This window comes from Physella acuta, unplaced genomic scaffold (genome assembly GCF_028476545.2).
Source record: "Physella acuta isolate Inbredline_101_S28 unplaced genomic scaffold, ASM2847654v3 ptg000284l, whole genome shotgun sequence".
NCBI lineage: Eukaryota > Metazoa > Mollusca > Gastropoda > Physidae > Physella > Physella acuta.
The window spans coordinates 563298-590130 of record NW_026731803.1 but is presented as its reverse complement, the minus strand read 5'-3'; the positions used below and the strand labels follow the sequence as shown (position 1 = coordinate 590130).

General features: G+C 37.5%; 2 protein-coding genes across 2 annotated transcripts; both read left to right on the top strand.

Annotated features, from left to right (window-relative positions):
- Positions 1-1177: 1177 nt before the first annotated feature.
- Positions 1178-22544, top strand: LOC131939586 (uncharacterized). Its single transcript, XM_059297990.1, has 9 exons — positions 1178-1255; positions 1656-1721; positions 15985-16002; positions 16499-16615; positions 21357-21543; positions 21678-21866; positions 21958-22050; positions 22304-22360; positions 22495-22544. Exons 4-9 carry the CDS (start codon positions 16535-16537, stop codon positions 22542-22544), a joined length of 657 nt encoding a protein of 218 aa, XP_059153973.1. The 5' UTR covers positions 1178-1255; positions 1656-1721; positions 15985-16002; positions 16499-16534.
- Positions 22545-22586: 42 nt separating this feature from the next.
- On the top strand, positions 22587-24128 carry LOC131939593 (uncharacterized). Its single transcript, XM_059297997.1, has 4 exons — positions 22587-22696; positions 22900-23226; positions 23527-23769; positions 24014-24128. Coding segments are annotated over exons 1-4 (591 nt in total). The 5' UTR covers positions 22587-22677; the 3' UTR covers positions 24016-24128.
- Positions 24129-26833: the final 2705 nt, after the last annotated feature.

The window sequence follows — 26833 nt, the reverse complement described above, 5'->3', positions numbered from 1 at the left end:
GCAAGCACGTGATAATATGAATCTCCCAGCGTTTTAGTTTCCTGATATTTATTACTTTATTAAAACTCTTTGTGACATTTCTAAGAAAAGAATTGTGTCCGTACTCTCTGAACTCCGGTATTACGAAATGTTCTTGTCTACCTCATTTCGAATTAACTTCAGATAAAAGCGATTTGATCATCCTTAGCTATAGCGATTTATATTAAACTATCTATTTATAATCACAATTTTAGGTATGTTAATCATCTGTTGGCCTACCTGCACAAGTGAATGAAACAATCAAGATTTGTTTATACTCTAGGTACCAGCACAATAAATTGAGATATCTTAGATACGAATTACACTCAGCCTCCACTGAAAACATTGCCTACTTCTTTTCTGAGAAATGTTATGTTTACAGTGGCGTAGGCAGGATGCTGTAGGAAGGTTAAACACCCAACTTCCTAAACACGCGTAGGCAGGATGATGTAGGAAGGTTAAACACCCAACTTCCTAAACACACGTAGGCAGGATGCTTTAGGAAGGTTAAACACCCAACTGCCCAAACACGTAGGCAGGATGCTTTAGGAAGGTTAAACACCCAACTTCCCAAACACGTAGGCAGGATGCTTTAGGAAGGTTAAACACCCAACTTCCCAAACACGTAGGCAGGACGCTTTAGGAAGGTTAAACACCCTACTTCCCAAACACACGTAGGCAGGAGGCTGTAAAAAGGTTAAACACCCAACTTCCCAAACACACACACATACATCATGGACTCCCATGAAGGTGGCATCGGAAAAAAAATTGAAGAAATCTATTTAGGGCAGCAGTAAGGTGATGTGAAGAAGGGGTTAGCTAACCCTCAGTATGACCCCTTATATAGAAGTTGTCTCATGCCGTCACTGTTATAGCTATTGACAATTGAGTACTAGAGTGGCTTTATGGCTACATGTACATTGGAGAAGAAAAATTGTGGATTCCATCCCCCCCCCCCCCACCCTTTGCAATGATCTATTCCTGACTACGCCACTCTATAAAAAATTGTTTTATTTGCTAAATCTGGGCGTTATTCTCCCAGCGTACCAGGAAGTACTGAGAAAGTCCCGAGGGTGAGGGTGGGGGGATGGGGGAATCTACCTTATAGGCCTATATATATTTAAACTTCTACCGACCAGCTTTGTGGTTGGTAGAATTACAAAGAAGTTTATATATCCATCATTGCAGCAGAAAGTTTCACTCGATCGAGAAGTAACAGACAACTAGCGGTGCTCAGGTATTGCTCTGTGTTTCAGATTGTCCTCACTGTTGAGCAACATATTTGAGTTCAAAGTTCAAGTTTATCATTCTGTAGTCCTCAGCTAAAATATAGAACACGCGTTAGATTTTTTCTACCTGTGTCTCACAGGTCTATCTATTTTAGTTCTTTGATACTTTTTGTTTTCTTATTTGTAAAGGTTTATATATTTTAGGTTTTTGATAATTTTTAAAAATCTTTTATTTGAAGTATAACGAGTATAAAAATTGTATGCACTCTAAACGTTAGGTTACAATATACTTACATGAAATATTTTGTATTTCCAACAAAAGAAGTAAGGATATTACATAAGTATTTTGACGGTGATGTTCCAAACTATCAATTTCATAACTAATTAGATCTTGCCATTGTTTTCCAGCCAAGTCAACCAGTATGTTGAGACGATTCGGTCTTCTCTGTTTTGTTCTGTTCTTCCATCACTCGTGTAAGTATTTTAAATTACAAGATTTCAATGTTAAACATATTTTTTTCAGTAAATTATGATCGCATTAGAACTATAGTGTAAGGAAATCAAAATAGTATTGGAAGATACGCAGTCGATCTGAAATTTAATAAAAATGACATAAATGTGTGTATTTGAACGTTGCTGGAATTATGTTTCAATGATGTAGAAATTAATTGTACGAGCCGACCCGCTGCGTATCATACGCCGCTATTTAGTTTTTTTTTTTCTACTTTTCAGTAATTTATAATTTGTGAATTCGACAGTACCAATGCTGCCACTGAAAATATTTGCTTAAAAACACTAAACCCCCCTCCCCCCCCCCCCTCACGTGAAAGCAGCCTCCTCTTAGTTACCTCCTCTAAGTTTAAAATCGTTTCAAACTAAATTATCTGCCCCTGATAGCCGTCACCAAACCCGTCTCTGTGATTTTAAAATGTAAACAGAGTGAACACCGCTCACCAGATCATGTGGGGGTGGGGTGGGGGTTGTAGTGATAGAGAGGAAGAGAGGGGACTGCAAAGGCGCGCTTGCAGCTTGTTTTCTAACTGATCCCAGAAGAGAATTATATATATAGATAAATGTGAGCGGGTGAATGGATGATTTATTTTGTATTATTATATTGTGTGCGAACCTGTGCGTGAATGGTAAAATGGTCAGCGGCTACGGTGTTTCCCTTTCCGCCCGAGGCGGGTATAAAAACTGACCGCTCGGATTTTTCCTTTTTTTTTTTTTTGCCTCGAGTGGAAAATGAAGATCGGGTCAGTTTTTGTGTGGGCGCTTGGCGCACCTCGTGCTTGAAGTGAGGTTGCTTTGCAACTTGGCTGGGTGTTTTGTATATATTGTTTTGTCCGTAGTGTTTTGTATGTTTTGTATGTATTGTTTTGTTTGATGTTTGATGCGGATATTAGATGGCGTTTCGGTGGCCGTAGGGGATAGGAAGGTTGTCTGTGTGTTCAGAGCCTAGACTATCCGAGGCATCGAAAGTGCATAATATTCCATCGAACGTTGTGTTTTGTTTGGTCGTGTTTTGTTCCGTTAAGTTCTGTTTTGTTTTGTATGTGTAGTTTATCCAAATCTATTCTTTTTCATTTAAATTGTTGGTTCCAATTTTTTTGTAAAATAAATTTCATAAATTGTTAAAGTTTTTTATTTTAATTTTTAGTAGTTACTTAGACTAAGGTTAAGAATAAGATTCAACCACCGTAGGTTTCACCACGGTTGCACTGACCTGATAAATTAGATAAGCCTAGATGGGTAGATAGTATAGTCATCCCCACTTAGCAGGGCTTACATAAATAAGGGCATTACTCGATCTAGTTCTAAATATTGCGCAACCTTCAAACACGGTTAATTAAACAATGTAGCAAAATCACAAGAGCATTTTAATACTAATAGTTTCGCTGTCTGTGTATCTATCTGACAAGAACGCTATGTCTGTCTATCTGACAAGAACGCTCTAGAGAAAACACAAGGAAATTAAAAACTTGCACAGTGAAACGAAAACGAAGTATGACGTCGTATAGTAGAAAATAATATCAAGCCAAAGAGTGCACATAGTAATATGACGTCATTGGTTCTCGGGTAAACATTGAATAAAAAGGCAATTTCGTCTAATCTAAGTGGTTTGCGTGAAGAGTTTCTTTCATACAGTGCTTCGGGTAGGGGCGAAGCCCCACCCCCGCGTAAGAACGTCTGAGCCCCCCGCCCCCCCCCCCTTCCCCTCCCCAACTCAAAAGAAATTTCCTCATCGATACTCTATAATAAAATTACCGCCTAATTAATGTGTCTAATCTAAAAAGTGGTTTTCTTGCAATGTATTTAATGCAATTCTTCGCGTAGTGGCTAAGCGCGACACCAGTGTTTCTTTCAGACTTTTTCCTCTCTTCCGGTAGAGGCGGAGCCCCGCCCAGATTCTTCCTTTAGTTTGTATGATTCTACAAATGCGACCAGTGTTTCTTTCAGACTTTTTCCTCCCCGGAGAGGGGTGGGGTTGCTTGAATTTTTTGGGGGGCGGGGTTTGAATTTTCGGGGAGGGGGCGGACACTGGAAAAAGTATATAATTATATTTCGTTGAATGGGACGGTATACATGTTTTTTAAGGGGTGGGGGTGGTGGGGGGGGTGGGGGTGTGGGGGGGGGGGGTGGTGTGTGGGGGGTGGGGGATGTGTGTGTGGGGGGGTGGGGTGGTTTTAGTTTAGAGAAAAGAGACAGCACTATCAGCCTAGCGCCCGGTGTATCCTTCCTCAACGGGCCATTTTTCTCGTTAATACTAATAGTTTCGCTGTCTGTGTATCTATGTATCTGACAAGAACGCTCTGTCTGTCTATCTGACAAGAACGCTCTAGAGAAAACACAAGGAAATTAAAAACATGCATAGTAATTCGAAAAACGAAGTATGACGCGGTCACATTTAGCATAGAGTAGAAAATAATCTCCAGCCGGAGAGTGCACACAGTAATATGACGTCATTGGTTCTCGGGTAAACATTGAATAAAAAGGCAATTTCGTCTAATCTAAGTGGTTTGCGTGAAGAGTTTCTTTCATACAGTGCTTCGGGTAGGGGCGAAGCCCCACCCCCGCGTAAGAACGTCTGAGCCCCCCGCCCCCCCCCCCCCCTTCCCCTCCCCAACTCAAAAGAAATTTCCTCATCGATACTCTATAATAAAATTACCGCCTAATTAATGTGTCTAATCTAAAAAGTGGTTTTCTTGCAACGTATTTAATGCAATTCTTCGCGTAGTGGCTAAGCGCGACACCAGTGTTTCTTTCAGACTTTTTCCTCTCTTCCGGTAGAGGCGGAGCCCCGCCCAGATTCTTCCTTTAGTTTGTATGATCTACAAATGCGACCAGTGTTTCTTTCAGACTTTTTCCTCCCCGGAGAGGGGTGGGGTTGCTTGAATTTTTTGGGGGGCGGGGTTTGAATTTTCGGGGAGGGGGCGGACACTGGAAAAAGTATATAATTATATTTCGTTGAATGGGACGGTATACATGTTTTTTAGGGGGTGGGGGTGGTGGGGGTGTGGGGGGGGGGGTGGTGTGTGGGGGGTGGGGGATGTGTGTGTGGGGGGGTGGGGTGGTTTTAGTTTAGAGAAAAGAGACAGCACTATCAGCCTAGCGCCCGGTGTATCCTTCCTCAACGGGCCATTTTTCTCGTTAATACTAATAGTTTCGCTGTCTGTGTATCTATGTATCTGACAAGAACGCTCTGTCTGTCTATCTGACAAGAACGCTCTAGAGAAAACACAAGGAAATTAAAAACATGCATAGTAATTCGAAAAACGAAGTATGACGCGGTCACATTTAGCATAGAGTAGAAAATAATCTCCAGCCGGAGAGTGCACACAGTAATATGACGTCATTGATTCTCGAGCAAACATTGAATAAAAAGGCAATTTTGTCTAATCTAAATGGTTTGCTGTGAAGAGTTTCTTGCACACAATTCTTCGAGTAGAGTAGAAAATAATATCAAGCCGGAGAGTGCACACAGTAATATAACGTCATTGATTCTCGGGTAAACATTGAATAAAAAGGCAATTTTGTCTAATCTAAGTGGTTTGCGTGAAGAGTTTCTTTCATACAATTCTTCGGGTAGGGGCGAAGCTCCACCCCCGCGTAAGAACGTCTGAGCCCCCCCCCCCCCCCTCCCTAACTCAAAAGAAATTTCTTCATCGATACTCTATAATAAAATTACCGCCTAATTAATGTGTCTAATCTAAAAAGTGGTTTTCTTGCAATTTCTTTAATGCAATTCTTCGGGTAGTGGCTAAGCGCGATACCAGTGTTTCTTTCAGACTTTTTCCTCCCCGGAGAGGGGTGGGGTTAATTGAAATTTTCGGGGGCAGGGGTAGAATTTTCGGGGAGGGGGCGGACACTGGAAAAAGTATATAATTATATTTCGTTAAATGGGACGGTAGACATGTTTTTTTTGGGGGGTGGGGGGTGGGGGGTCGGGGGGGGGGTGTGGGGGGGGGGGGTAGGGTGGGGAAGACGTCATTGATTCTCGAGTAAACATTGAATAAAAAGGCAATTTTGTCTAATCTAAATGGTTTGCGGGAAGAGTTTGTTTCATACAATTATTCGGGTAGGGGCGAAGCCCCATCCCCTCGTAAGAACGTCTAAGCCCGCCCCCCCCCCCCCTCCAAAACTCAAAAGAAATTTCTTCATCGATACTATATAATAAAAATTACCGCCTGTACAATGTGTCTAATCTAAAAAGTGGTTTGCTTGCAGTTTCTTTCGTGCAATTCTTCGGGTAGTGGCTAAGCGAGACACCAGTGTTTCTTTCAGACTTTTTCCTCCCCGGAGGTGGAAAGTTTTTATAATCTAAAAAGTTAAGAGTGCACAGTTTTTTCATGCATCTCTTCCCCGCTCAGGTTCTTCCTTTAGTTTGTATGATCTACAAATGCGACCAGTGTTTCTTTCAGACTTTTTCCTCCCCGGCGAGGGGTGGGGGTACTTAAATTTTTTTTTGGGGGGGGGGGGGGGTAGTTGGTTGACAGATGGTTGACAGATGTTTGACAGACTGATGACAAACAGGCTTTAAAAAAAATTATTTCTTCTGATTTCTCTCACGGATGCTTGGCTTAAGATTAATCGGCTAGAATCGGCTAGATTATTATTTAGATCATTAGAGGAGAGGTGTTTTGGAACTTTACGTCACCATTTGGAAGTAGAGTTTCTTCTGACTCTGTGACTTTGGCACATGGAGAAATCAATTTGTCAGCACCGAACAGCCGTTACTGTCCATAATGAGATTAAATTACCTGTTAAAGCTTAGTGGACTCAGTGACGTCATACGGATTTGAGGCACGGATTCGAACTTGAGAGTTTCCTGTTAGCAGTCGTCCACTCTACCATTCAACGAAGCCCTATCCTCGCTTTAGAATTTTGCTTGTAATATATCTCCGTTTAGCTTTCTATGTTCCCATGCTTTGTGTTACGTTAGATAAAATGCACTATTACTATTCTTACGCTTAGTATTTGCTCAATTTTCTATCTGAAGTAACTAGTGCGTATCCGCCAACAAAAACGGAATTCCAATCATTTTGGCTTAGACGCCGCAAACGAATTGAATGAGACGGTACATCGTACTAAAGAAAGAAATTTCAATTTGACAGAAACGATTTTTATCGTTATTTTTTTATCCGTCGTTTGGGTGGGGCCTTTTTATAGCATTACTCGCCCGTAGCGTCAGTCACGGGGCGCGATCTCCAACGGTTGACACAATCTAAGGGGGGGGGGGGGGAACCTAAACGAACTGCAACGGCTGACACTATCAATCTAAGGGGGTGAAACCAAAAGGAAAAGAAATAAACTTGAATAAAAACATCAACTTTACCTGTTAGGTTAATAACGTGTTGAGATGAAATAAATCATTAGGCGCAGGGAATACCATCTAGGAAGGGACTGAAACTAAGCTGATTTCAGCTTTAGTACATGGGTTGAAGGACAAATTGTGTTGAGTCGTTTACCAGACTAGCTATAGCCTCTTCTCCTGTGTCAGGTGTCGCTAAAATATCTGTGCGGTGTGCCGGTTTGTGATGTCAAATACTCGTATAAAATGTCCAGTTCATTAGAACTCGATTATTTAAATGTAAACGAATGAAAACTTTCAGGCCACATTATTAAACGGCTCTGAGTGCCCCTGTTCGGTTTAGTCTTCATTGTAATAAACAAACGTATACTTAGTGTAGGTCCATTGTAATAAACAAACGTATACTTAGTTTAGGTCCATTGTAATAAACAAACGTATACTTAGTGTAAGGCGCTTTTTAAAAAGAATGTAGACAGGCCGACGGACGTCTCTTGTATGACCATTAATTCAAGTAGTACCTCTGACCTCTTGTGCAGGACGCCCAATCAGCGGACCCAAGGTGCTATGGTAGCTGCTCGAGGCGCCCAAACTAACATTATTGGCGGGGAGCCAGCCCCACCCCCCATTAATTTGGGAATGCCAGAAAGCTTCTCGAGAGAGTACTCAACAGATTCCTTAAATTTCACTTAGATCCGATGTATGTTATAGTAATGTATAAAATACAGACAAAAAATATATCTTCTTTAGTATATAGAGTATGTTTATACTTAATTATAGTTGACCTTAAATGTAGATTCTCAATAAAGTGTACGAATTCGTCGACTTTATTTGTTATCATGCAAAAGCAGAGCCGTGCAGCCGTTTAATGGATGCGTGTGTACACAACCACACCCTCACCAGAAAACAAATATCGCACACAATATTTCTAGTTAAAATATTTGTATACATTGCATCTATCTTTGTCACAAAAACCTACACAGCAAAACCTGAGGCCTATTCCTTTTCGTGTTTACAATAGGTTGCATAAAACAGCCAATGCTTTAAAATTATTTGATGATGGTAGAATTTCGTTCCCTGGGCCACTAGGGTCTGTTTGTATTTGTGCAGCTTTTCGTGTCATTGAAAGGGTTGTCCTTGAGCGGCAGATGACACGTCGTCAGCAGGATTTTATCCCAGTGTTACGTTTTCAGTGCCATATGACAGCTAAATTTCCTATGCGAGGTAATAAAGATGTCGGTCGCTAGTTTGCTTCGTTATCTTGACGCAAGATCCAGATATATACTAAATTTAACTTTCCCGCAAAACCGGTAAAATAGTATATATTATCATACGCACACACAAATATTGTTCTCCTAATATCATGGTGATCAATATAGAATACCAGCTGCATACCCGTGCTCCGCAACGGTAAATCTTTTTTAAATGTACCAACTTGAAAACAGAACAGAACAAAACAAACAAAAACACAAACACAACTCAAACACAACACAACCACAATACAACCACAACACAACCAAAACACAACCACAACATTAGAATCACCACCGAACAACACGCTTTCCTAGGAGTCCGCGCCCAAAGAGAGCCTTTCCAGCATTACAAATTTAAGTCACATAAATAGATCCCAGTGGCGTAGCGAGGGCGGGTGTCACCCGGTGCGGCACTTAATGGTGTCACCCCTCCCCAGAGGCGTAGCGACCATTCCCGGCGCCCGGGGACACAATTTCAATTTTCGATTTGCACCCCCCACTCAAACTTTCAATTTGCACCCCCCACTCCACTATTGTCGGGATTTGTCAAATTTGCTCTTAAAAGATTTTTTTAACACGGTAAAATCTTTTTTAAGTGTACCAACTTGGGAACAGAACAGAACAAAACTAAACACAAGAAAAACGAATGCAAAAAAAAAAAAACACAAACGAAAAAACAAACACAACACTCATAAAATAACACAATTTAAATGCAATTATAAAGGCATATTGCTCACAGTCTAGCCTGTAGCGCCATTTCCGAGCGCCTGACTCAGTGAATGACTAAAAAACAGAGGCGTAGCGACCCTTCGCGACGCCCGGGGACAGACTTTCGAATTGTACCCCCCCCTCAAACTTTTATTTTGAAATCCCCCCCCCCCCCGCTGAAACTTTTGATTTGTACCCCCCCCCCCTCCCCAGCAAATTTTCAATTTGTTTTCCCAACCCATTTTGGCGCCACCAAAGGTCGGCGCCAGGGGACATATGTCCCCCCCCCCTTCCCTCGCTACGCCTCTGCTATAAAACCCCTAGCATGTCCATAAACCGAAAGATAGAATAATCTATATATATAATTCTCTTTTGGGAGACGCTAGAAAACAAGCTGTAAACGCGATCCCTACCATTCCCACCCCTACGTGGTCTTAGTGAGCTGTGGTTCACGCTATGTTTACCTTCATGGAGTCGGGTTTAGTGACGGCTATTAGGGGCAGATAATTTAGTTTGAAACGATTTTAAACGTTGGGGGGGGGGGGGAAGGAAGGGGGGGGGGATGTTATGGTCCTTAACGAGCTACTTATAGTGTTTTAAAGAAATATTTTCAGTGTCAGCGTTGGTACTGTCGAATTCACAAATTATGAATTACTGAAAAGTAGAAAAAACAACTAAATAGCGGCGTATGTTATGCCGCGGGCCGGCTCGTAATTATTAAACAGTACGTTCAGTGTATAAAATAAATTAAAGGCAGTATTTAGAATATCCATGTTTTACCGACCATATTGCACTCACTAAATTCATGCATTTTCTTCAGTACTTTTTAAAATTTATAATAAAATGTCATGACTAAAAACCAATGCGCACGTGATGACTTTATATAATAGTGGGGAATAGTTGATTAAAAATTATAATTAGTAAACAGTACTTTTATCAATCCATGCTAATTATAATTTTCTACCAATAGTTTCCTCTTACACATTTGCATTCACGTTTTGCTAATTATTGCAACACTAATTCCTTCTAGGACGTCCCTAGATTTGCATTCACATTTTTTTAATTATTAGCGTGAATTTAATTTATTTTTAAATTACCTCCCTTGTCAAAATTAGAAAAAAAGAGTTATATTAATTAAATTGTTATTATGTAATTAAAATGTATCCACTTTTTCTAGGAATCTAAACAAAAATGAGATTTGACATTGATCCTTTTAATATGTTTTAGCAATGTGCGTGTATTTAAAATTTTCTTTGCGTTATGCAAGAGAGTAAAAACAGTGGCAATCATAAAATAGCTTTATGTCGTTATATAAACAAACCCTACTCTATTAATACTAATAGTTTCGCTGTCTGTGTATCTATCTATGTATCTGACAAGAACGCTCTAGAGAAAACCCAAGGAAATTAAAAACATGCACAGTAATTCGAAAAACGAAGTATGACGTCGTATAGTAGAAAATAATCTCAAGCCGGAGAGTGCACACAGTAATATGACGTCATTGATTCTCGAGTAAACATTGAATAAAAAGGCAATTTTGTCTAATCTAAGTGGTTTGCGTGAAGAGTTTCTTTCATACAATTCTTCGGGTAGGGGCGAAGCCCCACCCCCGCGTAAGAACGTCTGACCCCCCCCCCCCTCCCTAACTCAAAAGAAATTTCTTCATCGATACTCTATAATAAAATTACCGCCTAATTAATGTGTCTAATCTAAAAAGTGGTTTTCTTGCAATTTCTTTAATGCAATTCTTCGGGTAGTGGCTAAGCTCGACACCAGTGTTTCTTTCAGACTTTTTCCTCCCCGGAGAGGGGTGGGGGGTACTTGAAATTTTCGGGGGCGGGGGTAGAATTTTCGGGGAGGGGGGCGGACACTGGAAAAAGTATATAATTATATTTCGTTGAATGGGACGGTAGACATGTTTTTTTGGGGGGTGGGGGGGGGGGGGGTGGTGTGTGTGGGGGTTGGGGTGGGGGGTGGGGTGGTTTTAGTTTAGAGAAAAGAGACAGCACTATCAGCCTAGCGCCCGTTGTACCCTTCCTCGACGGGCCATTTTTCTCGTTACTTATAATAAGACAATGCGATGCACTGAAATGCAGTGCACGGTGCGATTTTTACTTTCATGGTTCGAAAATCTATAGAGTCCTTCCAAACACGTGACCTAAATCACGTGAAACCTGCGTCCGCCGCCACAGTGGTGTACACAGGACGTAAACACAATCAGCTGTTCACCAGCGCTGGACGTGTTCACTGTATGTAAAGAACCGCACCCGCGGAAAAGGAAAAATACGTTAAAAAACTTGAAATCTTTGAAATCAAAGATCCTTATACTGTTATTGACAGTTTCGTGGATAAATATGTGGCCAAAATTTCTAAATAAAAATTCTGTTAGTAATACTGTTTGCGTTAAGAGTTTAAGTAATATCATAGGTTATCTAAATCTGGTTAATGTAGATTATAGATTCTCTGTTAAGTACAAGATTTAGTAGCAATCGATCTAGTACAATCACACTACTGTAGCAAACGTGAGACCACTTAAATCCACACTACAAAGGCTAATATAGATCTAATTCATTGGTAATAACCACTGCTGTTCTTAGATCTCAGCCAATCTGTGTAGCCTGTTATACAATTTAAGACCCTTATAATCCAGCAAGTAAGTGATCAGGCACATTAATATTGATGTTCAACCCTCATAATGGCCGGCCCCACCTATTTCTAGCCCACAATAAAACCAAAGAGGAGTCAGTACCACTGCCCTCCCCTGAAAATTTCTCACCTCAGTGATACCCTCAGGGCCCAGCAGGGAGAACAAAGGGGAAAGTCCCACTGCTCTCCCCTCAACATTTCTCACCTCGATGTCATGTTATGTCATTTATTGCACTCATGGCTTATCAGGGGAAAGCATTAAGGCATTAAGAATCTTAACTCTGGACAGCCACACACTAGTATACTAGCTACACACTAGGTACCTACTGTAAACTACTAGACTGTAGGCCCTATGTAGAACTGCAATTGTATCAATTGTAGACTGGGTCCATTGTTATTATTCTATACCATCTCAGTTATAATGTTTATAGCTTTATTTGATTCTTTTATAAACAGTGGATTTAAAACAAAATTAGCCTAATCATTAACCAAATAATAATAATGTGGTTATTTGTTGTTGGCTGGTATGATCTAGATTCTACTACTAGGCTACATAAACTTAGTAGACTAATTACTAGATATGCATTTGAATTTGATTAAAGTCAGTCCAGTATCAGATACATATTGCTGTAAAAAGACACAAAGTAGGTAGGCCTTAGTAATTTATTAAAGCCTTCTACTACAATAATATAAAATACATGCTGGTATAAACTTTTTAAAATTTAATTTAAGTATCAGATTCTAGATCTAAGTCCAGTCATACAATCTAGATCTATTTCAATTTCAGAAAACTTCGTTTGCTAAAAAAAATGATTAGATTAGGCTATAGAGCGAGATTTTAGATCTTAGAGACAATTAAATGCTTTATTATTATGACTACTTTTGATTTATTATGGGTGTATTTTGAATCGAATGTAGCTCTAAATTTTGTAATTAAATTTAAGTAAATAAGTAGATTCTAGATTCTATGTTTACCCAGCGGAGCCAGTCACCCTAAATCCAGAATCTAGATCTGTGGTCCGAATTTTGTTTACGCCATGTTTAGAGCTAGATTCTAGATCTCAATATTAAATCACTATTCAATTATTACAATTAAATCTGATTATTCTTATAAGGCCTATTACTTTTGACTTTGTTTTTTATTATTAGTATTTGTAATGGTCGAGCATATTTGTTTTATTAATAGTTATCTTTTATGATTAAAATGAAGTTAACTATTTTACTGTTTTTACCTGAAACAAAGTGTCCAGAACTTAATCACATATTATTCGCCGCTGCTTCAATCACACCGCTGCGATAAATATTGGCTAAAAATTATGGCGTCTACGTTCTGTTAACTGTCGATCTCTATCATCTTGGTTTAATATGACACTTGGCAGTCGAAATAAAGGAATCCCTTTAGATCTGCCACTTCGTGTATCACAGCCTTTCACCGCACAGATCACCATTTTGAATATAGATCTGTACACCGAGATGGCGGATGTTTACATTCACGAGCGGACGTGACGTCATATGAAATGACTCTATAGCGAAGACGGACAGACACACTAACTAGCCGCTTATATTATAGATTACTAGGCATGCTGCCCAGCTTCGCTTAGGCTTTCGATAACATTGAGAATTTGAATGCTTAATTAATTCGCCCGAGGGTCAGTCTACGTCCTCAGGAGTAATGAAGAGGTTCCTACGAGGAAATTTTTGTTCGATTTTAGCTCATATAAGGCGCCTGTCAGTTGTGGTCAGTTTTGACCCCCTCATCGTAGACTTTTCGGCCAACCGCCCCCCGTGTTCTGTCGCCCCAAGGCAAGATCCTGCCAAATTTGAAGCGCCTGCGGCGCCGGGAAGTGCCCTATCGGGCACCCGACAACTTTGCTTTATATATTATAGAGATTAGCAAATTGCATAGATAAAAAAAGATTTCAATAAAGTAATTACGGCCTGAAATACTTTAGTATAGAAATGTATTATTTGAATAGATTCTAGATCTGTGTAAGTCTAGTTTTTCCGTAGATCTAGATAATCTAGATCTAGAATATCTAGATCTAGAATATCTATATTTAGAATCCTAATAGAATTTTTTTTAAGTTTAGCCCGAGCAAAAGTGTATTGTATAAATGTTATAGCGTACGTAGATCTAATAATATTTGAATGAAATAGTTCATTTCTTTTTATTCTAAACACGGTGGATGACGACATTAGTTAATACATAAACATTAGTGACGTCACTGTTTTATGCATTCTTTTTCACAACTATAAACGCTTTTCCTGTTGCATAATTAAAACTGTTTTTCTACATTCGAATACGCCTTCATTTTTTTATTATTTTTGTTCTCTAAATAAAATTGTGGTTATACATTTAAAACATCTACCATATTATTTTCAACAAAAGTCCGTAGCAAGTTTTCCATATATCGCTGAAGATTCTGACGTGATATCCGGCGAAAATATTTTGCGGACAGACAGAGAGAGAGAGAGAGAGAGAGAGAGAGAGAGAGAGAGAAGAGAGAGAGAAAGAGAGAAAGAGAGAGAGAGAAGTGCGCACTTGGGCTTTTATATATTAGGATTTACATAATGTACCACCATTAGGTTTCGTACGGCTTAATATACTGTTAAGTGTTGGGGTTGAGTCTGCCTTATTAAAAGGGTATAGCTATTTTGTGCCTTAGGCGAGAGTTAGTAAGTGTTTGTGATTAAAACAGCTTTAATACTTTAGTTGTAAAGCTTTAAATGGATCAAAATGCTGAATTCTTGAAAAATATATTTTGGAAGTAGACTAAAAATTATGAAAGTGAGAAAATATAGTCCACTTTATTTTGAGTATATTCTAAACCAAACGTTATCCTTGGATAACTGTAAGTTTCAGGGTAATATATAAATTACGCCACGCTTGTCCACTCTGCCAGGCCGACAAGTGCATGTCCGGATAAAATTTATGTTATTTTACTTAACCTCCGTAAGAAAGTAAAAATCAAGTCAAAATATTTTTTTAATAAAATTATATCCTAATTTAACCAATTCCTTTGCTAAGAAACAAAGATTTATATAAAATATTTAAGGACTAAAATAGTTTAATAAAGAGATTCTATTATTTCTTGTAATTTTATACTTGTTTTTTTTCTTTTGTTTCGGTATACTATCCTCCGACAGCTTAAATCTAGTTTATCATTAGGTCTACATAAATTTATTATATCCTCAAATGAGAAGACCTGTTAAATGTATCCTATTAAAAATGATAATATATTTGTAACCTAATAAAATGTTAAGCCGTAGCTGACAGAAAATTCAGCTGTTAAACTATTGAATAACAACATGGTCTTCCATGTTGTAAGAATAAGTAAATCAAGCATTTGGAAAGAAACTTTGCAAGCGCACATGTTAAAATTGGTTTTTATTTTAGCGTCTTTTTACCTATTATTGTTGACGCGATTATTATTGTGTATTCATTTCGGCATTAGATTTTAAATTATATTTTTACACTAGAATGATTACGTAATTTTATTGTGCATACTTTTTAAAAACGGCTTTAAAAATGTAAGTGTTTCTGTTTATAAAATCCTATTCTTTTCAAGTGGCGTAGCAAGGTCGGGTGTCTCCCGGTGCGGCACTTAATGGTGTCACCCCCCCCCCCCCCCCCCAGAGGCATAGAGACCCTTCCCAGGGACAAACTTTCAAATTTTCGATTTGCACCCCCCTCTTCAAACTTTCGATTTGCACCCCCCCCCCCCCCTCAAACTTTCGATTTGCACCCCCCCCCCCCTCGAGTTTTCGATTTGCACCCCCCCCTCAAACTTTCGATTTGCACCCCCCCCCCTCGAGTTTTTCTCTATATATTTTGCTATTTTTTGCCTTGGTGTCACCCCCCTAAATGGTGTCACCCGGTGCGGTCCGCACCCCCCGCCCCCCCCCCCTCGCTACGCCCCTGACTATAGTACCCTGTGAAAGTTTTTAATTTTCACGAAATTAAGTACATAAAGTATTTGTGCTGAACTTTTATAATTATGTGGTGTTTCTACGAATGAATATATCAATATTTTAATTATCGTCTTTAAATAAATTATTGTATAACCTTGGGAAAATACGACATTTTCCTCTACATATAAAAGTATTTTACAGTTCTACACATATTGCAGATGCACTGATCAAGGGGAACAGACAAAGAACAAACAAATAAAAATAACAAACCAATAAAAATATAAAATTAAAATAAATAAATAAACAAACTAGTAAACATAGTAGAGTTTTTATAGTTATATAGATAGATAGATAAAATAAATAAGTTTAAAAACAAATTGTTTTTTAATGTGAGTTTCATTTTTATCAACAGATCAAGATTGTATCCGTGGTAAGATTAACTATTGTACATCTCAGTGTTACATGTTAATGTTTCAATGCTTGTGGCTTTCTTGTACTTGTTTATGTGACTTTATCTGTGGTTAGAGAATTTATGAAGATTTAAGATGTCAAAAATAGGAATGCCAACACGTCTCTACTTTGTTGCAATATATGTGATGGTCGAAAATTCCCTACAGATAAACACACTATATAATATGTGAATGGGAAGGTGTGGTCGAATTGTAGAGCAATCAAACTCTAGCATGGAATTCTCAAGTTCGGATCATGAACTAAGTCCATGAGTCCACCCAGCTCTAATGGGTACCTGGCTGACATATTGGAAAGTAAATGCAGTTTGCAATAATGCTGACCACACTATCATCTCATGTGCCGAGTTCACTGAAACTCGTGAACAACCTCACCTGCACCATGGACCGAATGAACCGAAAGGGTACATTGCTTACTTTATATTTTACATCGTTTGACTCCATTATGCTCCAATACAGATGAATCCACCACTTTAACATGCGACCCCCCCTCTGATGATGATAGAGTCCTATGAACTAATACTCATGTGTAGAGTCAAGAACAACTCAAGTTCTTTGCTCAAGTGCTTCGTCAATGTAACGACCTTACTTTTCTTAAATTTTATCTTTGTAGTAGTCGCTTAAATTTAGAGTGTTATGATTAGTCCATTATATTATAGACCATGTTTTTGACAAAAAAATATTTCTAATTACCTTTCTGTAATAATGAACTAATAATTAGAAACTAAATTATTTTCTTTAAATATACATAATAGCCTACACTACTTAAATAACTTTAAAGAAAAGCGTGGGTCGCTATGTTATCTATTGGATACCTTAACTAATATTTAGGAAGGGACCGACGCTTTTCTTTATAGTTATTTGAATGGTATTGTATTATAATATAATTAAAGAAAATAAAGTATTTCCTATGCATTGTTATATAAAGCTTGTTATTAAAACATTTTTATGCAATTTATTTTTAGTTCCACTCTCAGCAAATCCTGCTGGAAAGACTATGAAAAAATTGCTATTATAGTAGCCTATTCATTTATAACATAAATAGCCGTAGGTACCCGTTACATGCGTATTATGGGCCTATATATTTTAATGTTATACTAGATTGAGAAAAAAGTATTATAAAAAAGTTATTGTTCAAAACGCTATGTTGAACGAGAGTCTACGACAAATTCCCGAAAGACACTTGTCCGAATGCCGTTTGCCCGAAGGCCGATTTCCCGAATGGACACTGGCCCGAATGCGACAAACGCCCGAATGGACACTTGCCCGAACAGAGTTTCTTCCAGGCATCTCTTCGGGGGGTCAAAGCCCCCCCCCCCCCGAAAATTTTTACCGCCCCCCCCCCCCCCCCCCCCCGAACGAAATGAAATTTATATAATTTATATAGAAAATATATACTTTTAACAGTGTCCGCCCCCCCGAAGAAAGTTTACCGCCCCCCCCCCGAAACTTCAAGTGCCCCCCCGGAGAAAAAGGTCTGGAAGAAACACTGTTGCCCGAATGGGACAAATGCCCGAATGGACACTTGCCCGAATGCGACAAATGCCCGAATGCCACTTGCCCGAAGGCCGTTTGCCCGAAAAATGTTAACATTTATATTTTACTAAATAATCATTCGTAATCAATTTAAATTTAAAATGTTGGTAAACAAAACACATTTACGCAAAAAGAAAGTGAAAAAAATAATATATATTACCACGCAGACATTTTGTATTTGATATTTAAAAAGTGTAGAAACATACTTTCTCTTCCATATATGAAATTAGACAAAAATACAATTTTCATTCATCTCTCGATTTTAAAATGAGTTTTTTTTCTTTATTAAGTAATCGCTTCAGAACATTGTCTTAACAAGGCGCATTAAATGGAGATCTAACATATTTGACTACGTTTAGTTTTTAACATCGCCACCTAGACTTGCCTCATTCTTTTGTTAAATGATCAACATACAAGTTAAGCGTAACAAGATAAACAAACAAACCCCCCTCTGTTCAATGTTGCGAGACGCCGCGCCGCCTACGCCGTGTCATAAAAGCTACATAACCACCGCACCACGTCGGTGTTCAAACATTCATCTAAAGAATGTTAGAACACCTCCGCCAACATCACCTTACATTTATTAAATAATAAAGTTTTTCTTACAGCTCTTTCTCAGTTTTTAAGAAAAAAAAATTAAAAATATAAACAATTTTGTTTTATGCTTAGAATTGTGTTTCAATAAAAACTAGCCGTCCCGGCCAGGCCCTGCTCTGGCTTCTGTGAAAAACCTTTCTGTTAAAGACCATTACCTGTGTGTTTATTAATCATCATAAACCCGGCATTGCCCACCCAAACCACAACCAACCAAAACCTAAACAACAAAATGCAAACATAACGCTAACACAATTACAAATACAAACGAAAACAAAAACCTAACAACAAACCCAACCACAACCACAAACACCAATACGAACACAAAGAAAAATAACGAAAAAGCAAACGAAAACAAACCAAATCCAAACGCAAAACCAAACACAAACACAAACCCAAAGAAAAAAACACAAATGAAAAAGCAAACGAAAACAAACCAAATCCAAACGCAAAACCAACCACAAACACAAATACAAACACAAACCCAAAGAAAAAACACAAACGAAAACGAAAAAAGAAAGAACAAAAACGAACCAAAACGCAACCACTAACGCACCCCACCTAAACACAAAGAAAACACTAACGCGTACATAAACGCAAAGTGCTCACAGTCTAGCCCGGGGTGGAATCGCCTGTTTCAGCTTAATAAACGACTATAGCACCCCAACTTATTCATAGTCTTTTGCACTCACTTAAACGAACGTAGGCGCCACACCGATCACGGGAGGCCCGGGGCCCCAAATAGCAACCTGTCTGGGCACCAGAGGACGCCCGGATTCGATTCACTTAAAGACTATAGTAACCTTTCTTATCCATACTCTATCGCACTGTTTAAAGCGAAATTATGCACCATAGCGCTCACAGGATAGCCCAGAGCGCCACATTGAACCCTGGTGGGGCGCCGGCGGACGCGCCTGTTTCAATTTAATGAACAATTATACTCCAAGCTTAACCGTAAAATACCTACAACATTTGCACTTGATCAATCCCCGCTAATTATGTAATTATTTTTTTCCAAACACCAAAACAAAGTAATAAAAAGTAAATTCTTTTCCACTAATGCAATGTTTTGTAAAGGGAAGTAATTGTGTTTTCCTAATTTATCAAAGGGAAGTAAGTGCTAAAGGACTAAATATAAATAATTTTCAGACATAATTAGAATTTTTGTAAAAGATTATATTTTTTAAAAATTATGTTTAATAAGCATGCCGACAATTATTACTATCAGTTTGAAAAATGAAAATTATTTCCCAACACTTTCAATAGTAATTTTTTAACTCATAAATTTAGACTAAGAGCACGATAATAATCTAACACTTAAATTCATCGAAGTATGTCCACGAAAAACAAACCTACCACATGTTACATACAGAATTGAGCTTTATATATTAGATTTTTATTGCAAATAAAAGTATTTATAAAAAAAAATTATTAAAAAATCAGTTGTCAAAAAAAAAATAAAAAAATTTCAAACTTAAATTGATTAAAGAATGTCTATTTGGAAGTATTTTTTATTATCTAATATTAAGATTTTTCGGGCAAACGGCTTTCGGGCAAGTGGCATTCGGGCATTTGTCGCATTCGGGCAAGTGTCCATTCGGGCATTTGTCCCATTCGGGCAAGTGTCCTTTCGGGCATTAGTCGCATTCGGGCAAGTGTCCATTCGGGCGTTTGTCGCATTCGGGCAAGTGTCCATTCGGGCAATTGTCGCATTCGGGCAAGTGTCCATTCGGGAAATCGGCCTTCGGGCAAACGGCATTCGGGCAAGTGTCTTTCGGGAAAACGTACGGCTCCCGTTGAACGATATTAGTGACAAAGCAAAGAAATAACTAAATAGCTAAAAATCCTACACAATTAAAATAACGTAGGCTACGAATATCTATTAGAAAAATTAAAACCAAATTATATATATTATTAGTCAACACAACACCATATTAAATGCACACGCTGATTGAGAGACTTAAAATTAAGAGACTTAGATGATTTTGTTAAAAACCCGGCTGTTCAATGGCAGAAATGTTGCTTTTGTCTTTTAAAAACACCTATTTCGGCTGAGCATGAGTCTGGCCACACTATCGCTTCTTATGCTGAGAAGACAGAAACAGGTGAATTCTATAAATTATATTTTATACCAGATTCGCCCATTCAATGGCTAAACAAACAAAGCTTTAGAATCTATATATAATAATTAAGGCCAGAAATAGTTTAGTATAGAAACTCGTTTTAGAATAGATTCTAGATCTAGATCTAAACCTAGTTTTTCCGTAGATCTGGATCTAAAATCTACGACTGGCTTATTAAGTCTAGTTTTTCCGCAGCTCTAGATCTAGAATCCAAATAGAGAAAGAATTTTTTTTAAGTTTACGTCGAGAAAATTGTATTGGATACATTAACATAGCGTACGTATAATTGATAAGTAGATCTAAATCAAATTTGAATGAAATAGTTCATTTTTTTATATTCTAAAATTGGAATATGACGCCATTAGTTTTGTGTTCTTTCCTTAGACTTAGTTTAAAGATGTCTCATGTGACGTCATTTTATATTACGTTATTGTCACAACTATAAACATTTTTTTTTCCGGTTGTATAATTAAAATTGTCATTCTACATTCGAATATGCCTTTATTTTTTATTCTTCAAATAAAATTTAGGTTATACATTTAAAACATTTAATATATTATTTTTAACAAAATTCCTTATCATGTTCTCTATATATCGCTGATGATACTGATATCATAGCCTGTGAAAATATTTTGCGGACAGAGAGAGAGAGAGAGGGACAGAAGTGCGCACATGGTCTTTTATATATTCGAATTGTTTTGGTTATTGAATTATATTTACGACGCTTAATAAAGCGTTTAATGGAACCTATCCTCAGATGCAACCCTATCAAAATGGGACATGCAATTTAATCACATTACAGTTTTGGTATCAGTCAAGGTTTTTATGATTAAACCTTTAAAATGTTGGAAAATTCCTTCCCTTTGTTCGAATGAATTAATCATTTGTAGCAACAGTCATTTCTATGTACTTTAGTGGAGTTTGTGGATAGTGTGCTATGATGTATTATAACAATACATGCCACTGATGTTACGTTTTTATGATCAAAATCTAGGTATTGAGCTGTGATATTGCTATATCAATTTTGTGGACGCACATAACCCACAAACTTTTATTTTTACTAGGTGACTATCAACGGCGTCAGTGACCCTCATGTAGTGACCAGATCAGATGTGCTGGACAAGACGTGCACAAACCTGGTTTCTGTTGTCGGTGTCCCACCTGGACAGCTGGAGCTGTCTGTGACTGTCTATCCCCAGGGCTGTGACAGCAGTCTGTATGGTGTCACAGAACATCAGCAAGTTACACTAAGTACGTTTAGATTATCCTCACTTCTTAGGATTGAACTCGTCCAAAGAGTATCAAACCATGCACTTTTCTGTTAAAAGCTGTATTTTATATTTCAAACTGGTAAAATGGTAAAAGTACATTCAACTTTATCTTAGAATCCCCAAAAGTGAAACCGTTGACGTGCCAGAGCGCAGAGTTTCTACTAAGATCAGAGGTTGTGTGTACCTGTTACCTGAGTGATGCAGGCTTCCCTCCAGGCTACGCCCAATGGTATACAGCAGACGGCAACAAAGCAGGAACACTTAACGTCACAGATGGTTCAGCCACCTTCAGGCAAATTTTGGGTAGGTGCTGATAATGTTTTGTGTCCAAACAGTCTGATCAATGAAAGTAATTTATATTGAAATCTAACCTCATTTATGTATCTATCGCCAGTCGAAGACTTGGTGGTTGAATGTCGGGCGTTAACCGTTCTTCAAACGATAACAGTAAAGGATCCACGATTGGTCTTTGTCGCAACAAGAGTATGTAAGTAGTCGGTGAGATACTATGATAAGGTAGACAAAGTTGGCAGAAGGCGTGTATATGTGCAATCTTAATGAGGATGGGTGGGCTGGGGAGAAAGCATTTAATTATAGTTAGGGCGAGGGGGTCGTTTGAGGAGTTAGGGGAAACTTCGGAGGATGTAAATAAATACTCTCTTTTAAACAAAGTTGTAATCAAAATTTCAAATTCTGTTGATAATCTTATAACTAATATTTTTTTTAAATACAACATTCAGATGGACCATTAATTCTCGAGCTACTTGCACCGAACCCCTACTATATTTGCCCAAATAGTGAGGGTCTAACTATTAGTTGCGTTGTATCATATCAGTGGGTGAGTTGTTTTATTTGTAAAAATTGTTGCTCAGATAGTAAGGTTGTAAAACTTTTTTGCATAAATACAGCCAATTAAATTTTTGATTTACAGACCAACAAAGAGCCAGTTTTTATCGCCCGTCTAGGATCGATCACCACTAATCGTACCGTGGCTCCATACGTCATTGACAGATATTATTTCCACCCTACGTTTAAGATTGAATCACCTGGAAATTACACCTTGTATTGTAGGGCTGAGAATAAGGTGTTCCCACAGATTTATGCCGAAAGTTCGATGACTGTAAAAGCCTTAGGTACTATTTTGTATGTATAAAAGAAATCATAAAAATATCATATATATTTTATAATTTTTTACAAATATGTTACACAAATTATGATAGACAACCTACTTACAAATCTAAATTCAATAAATAATTATCTTCCTGCTAGACCCAATATCTACATCTATTCTACTAACACCTTTACTAAATTCAATAAATAATTATCTTCCTGCTAGAGCCGCCGTCTACATCACCTCTACTGTACACGTCCAAACATCCACCCAACTCTGGAAAGTTTAGTGTCCAGGTCAATATTGGCGACACACTGGACGTCACGTGTGTTGTTGATGGGGGTCAGCCAGCCGTGACCAGTGTCACCATGACCTGTTTCAGCAACACAACTACAGTGGCCGGTAACTCGCTGACCATGAGGATAGCCATAGACGTCATCACCATTCATTTCAGTTGCACGTGCCAGGCAGCTCACGTGACCAACTGCTACTACTTAAAATCTCAAATGTTTTTTACTGAAAACTTGGAGTCCTTAGAAAATACAGAAACAGGTAATCCCCCATTGAAGTTCCTTCGTTTTTCGCATATTTGTTCCTAGGCAAACATTTATAAATTCAAAGCTGTTATCAGCAGCTAAAATTTACAAATTATTAATTAACAATTATTTCTTAAAAAACGCTTGATCAAGAAAACAAGAAATCTCCGCAGTCAAACAAGATTCTATCCGACATTTCTGTATTTACGGAAGTGACAGCGATTTCAATACATGTTAATATATTCTTTTATTTATAATTATTTCATTAACGCCTGCACGCTATTTGATCATGTATTTTCTATGATTATAATTTCAGACGTTGGCTTGGCTGTTGGTTTGGGTGTCGGCGGTGTTGTTGTGGTCGTTGTTGCTGTGGTAGTTGTTGTTGTGGTGCTTCGAAAAAGGTCTAGCCCGGCCAAACGTCCGCCTACACCACCGTCTGTCCACTCTGACTCTGCCGGTAGTGAGACAAACGGTGGGTCTCACGGTTATCTCACTTTCGACGACTATTATAAAGGAAGCAACTCGTCAGCTTATGATATGCCAGCTGGGAGCATCTGTAAGTTTAAAACGTTTTAATAAATAATTTTTACCCTAACAGTACACATATCGAACAGAACATAATAATAGTATGCAAAACGTGAATTGCTTTATTCAATATTGGTGTAAAAATACTCAAAAATACTCTATACTTCCGAATATTATATAACAAAATTAAAGTTTAAAATCTTAGCACATCTTAGCACATTTCATATTCTATTGTTATTCTCTGTGTTTCAATGCTTTTTTTTTTGTTTTACCAGGAGCTGACCCTTCTGACCAAATTGATCATGTGCTTAGAACCTTCGTCACTTTTAACTCCTTACTATCCTTACATACAAGTCTACACAGTTAGAAGTGCTTTGACTTTACAATACACCAGATCAAAATAAACATACTTATCTATCAGAGTTTTCTCAATAAATTAAAATTCATCAACAATTTAAGTTTTATTAATACATAAAATCTCTACATCGCAACCATAAGGAACTTTTTTAAATAAGACGGTCGTTTCATTCCCCGACGTTCCTCTGTAATGTAAGATATATATATATATATATATATATATATATATATATATATATATATATATATATATATATATATATATATATATATATATATGGGAGCCGGACGTTTTCCAGAAAGGCACTGCAAGAAAGGCATTTGCCCGAAGGCTGTTTTCCCCGAATGGGCACTCACCAGAATGCGACAAATGGTGTACAAGCAATGTTTGAAATATATAAATCTATTACTAAGCTAATTTTAAACATAAAAAACTAATATTTAAACAACAGTAATTAGGATCCTCAGGGACTGCAATCCAGCATGATGATCTAATATGGATTTTTTAACACTGTTATGTCCCATATACTAATGTTTTATCTAATATATATATATATATATATATATATATATATATATATATATATATATATATACAAACGCAAACAGAAACGCAAAGTGTTAACAGTCTAGCCCGTGGCACTACATTGCACCATGCTGGGGCACCGGCGGAACCGCCTGTTTGAGCTCAGTAAACGACTATATTTCCCCAACATATCCATATGTTATTGCACTCACTTAAACGAACATATGCGCAATAGCGAACAAGAGAAGTCCCGGGGCTCCAAATAGCACCCTGACGGGGTGCCGGAGGACGCCTGGATTTGATTCACTTAAAGACTATAGTAACCTTTCTTATCCATAGTCTATCGCAATGTTTAAAGCGAAATTATGCACCATAACACTCACATGATATGGGGCATTTAGGAGTTGGCTATTTAACTGTTATTGATTTTAAAATATAATTAGTAAACATTCCCTTCACTGTATAGAATAAATAAAAAGCAGTATTAAAAACACCTACAACATTGCACTTGATCAATCCCCGCTAATTATGTAATTATTTTTCCCCAACACCAGAACAAAGTAATAAAAAGTAAATTCTTGTTCACCCGATGTGATGTTTTTTAAAGGGAAGTGATTGTGTTTTCCTAATTCATCAAGGGAAGTAAATAGCACTAAAGGACTAAATATAAATAATTTTCAGACATAATTTGAATTTTTGTAAAAGATTATATTTAAAAACAATATTTTAATGAACATGCCGACAATTACTACTATTAGTTTGAAAAATGAAAATTGTTTTACAACACTTTCAGTATTAATTTTTAAACCATGAATTTAAACGATGAGTACTTTAGACATTTAACACTTCAGGCCATAGAAGTATTATTTTTTTCTTATATGCCTTTGTAATCCTTAGTTACATACATACTGAATTGAGCTTTATAAAAAAAAATATATATATATATATTAGTTAACTGTATGTATGTATGTAAGCACGGATACCAAAGGGATATAAGAAAATAATAGACCTCATTCACATTGTGTTATACATCTAAAGTGCTCATCGACAAAAAACATGATTAATATTGAAGGTGTAAAACAATTTTCATCTTTCAAACTTATAGTAATAATTATCGGCAAGTCCATTAAACCCTAGCTACGCCACACTGCTTTTAGAATCACGTTCTGTCGATGTTTTGAGCGTAGCTTGATGCACCGCTCCTTACTTTTTCTTAAACCTTTCGTAAACAAACATACTTAACTGCACACACATTAAACACACATTAAATTAGTTTTTGAAAATGATAAGATTACTGCTCATATTCCCATTCTCTCTATCTGTTCCCGCTCCCGCTGGTAAAGGGAGATAAATTCAGTAATATTATTAAAACAACTAATGTTTTATAATAAATATGATTTAACAACACTTAAAAAGAATACGGTTAAAAAATTTCTTTTTACAATTATTGTCTCAAATCAACGTGGTTAATTTGGTGTTGAGTTCAACTAAGCCAATAACACAGCAAATTCAAATGCTAGACCCGATAACAACTACTGAGAATAGAATAAAGTCAGCTTGATAATCCATTGGATTGTGTTTGTGTTGCGATTGTGTTTCGTTTGTGTTGTGTTTGTGTTGCGTTTGTGTTGTGTTTGTTTTGAATTCAGATTTTTTTGTATTAGCGTGAGTTGAATTTATTTTTAAATTACCCCCCTTGGCAAAATTACAAAACAGCTTGATTAATTAAGCTATTAATTAATTACACTATTGTTTTGATAGGCCGATGGCTCTTTTGTGACTTACACTATTGTTTTGATAGGCCAATGGCTCTTTTGTGACTTACACTATTGTTTTGATAGGCCGATGGCTCTTTTCAAATGCCCATATCATCTGAGTTTCTTTTCTTTTACGATACTTAACAAGTTCTCAAAGGCCCGATCACATAGGTTATTCTTTCACGGATCCCCTTGTCTATATATTAAACTCGTCGTATATGTGTCATTAAACCTTCAACCATATTAAAAGAACACATTAACTAACTTTCTAGCCTATGAAATTTTACCAGAAAATATTTCGCTATTCAAAGCACCGATCCTAATCTAGCTGCCCCACCCCCACACACACGCACCACAAAATACCAAAATTCCTGGTTTTCCACCCACACACACTAAAATATGTATTGAATATTCAAAATTCAATAGAATCTTATTTTCTTTCATCGCACCAAACG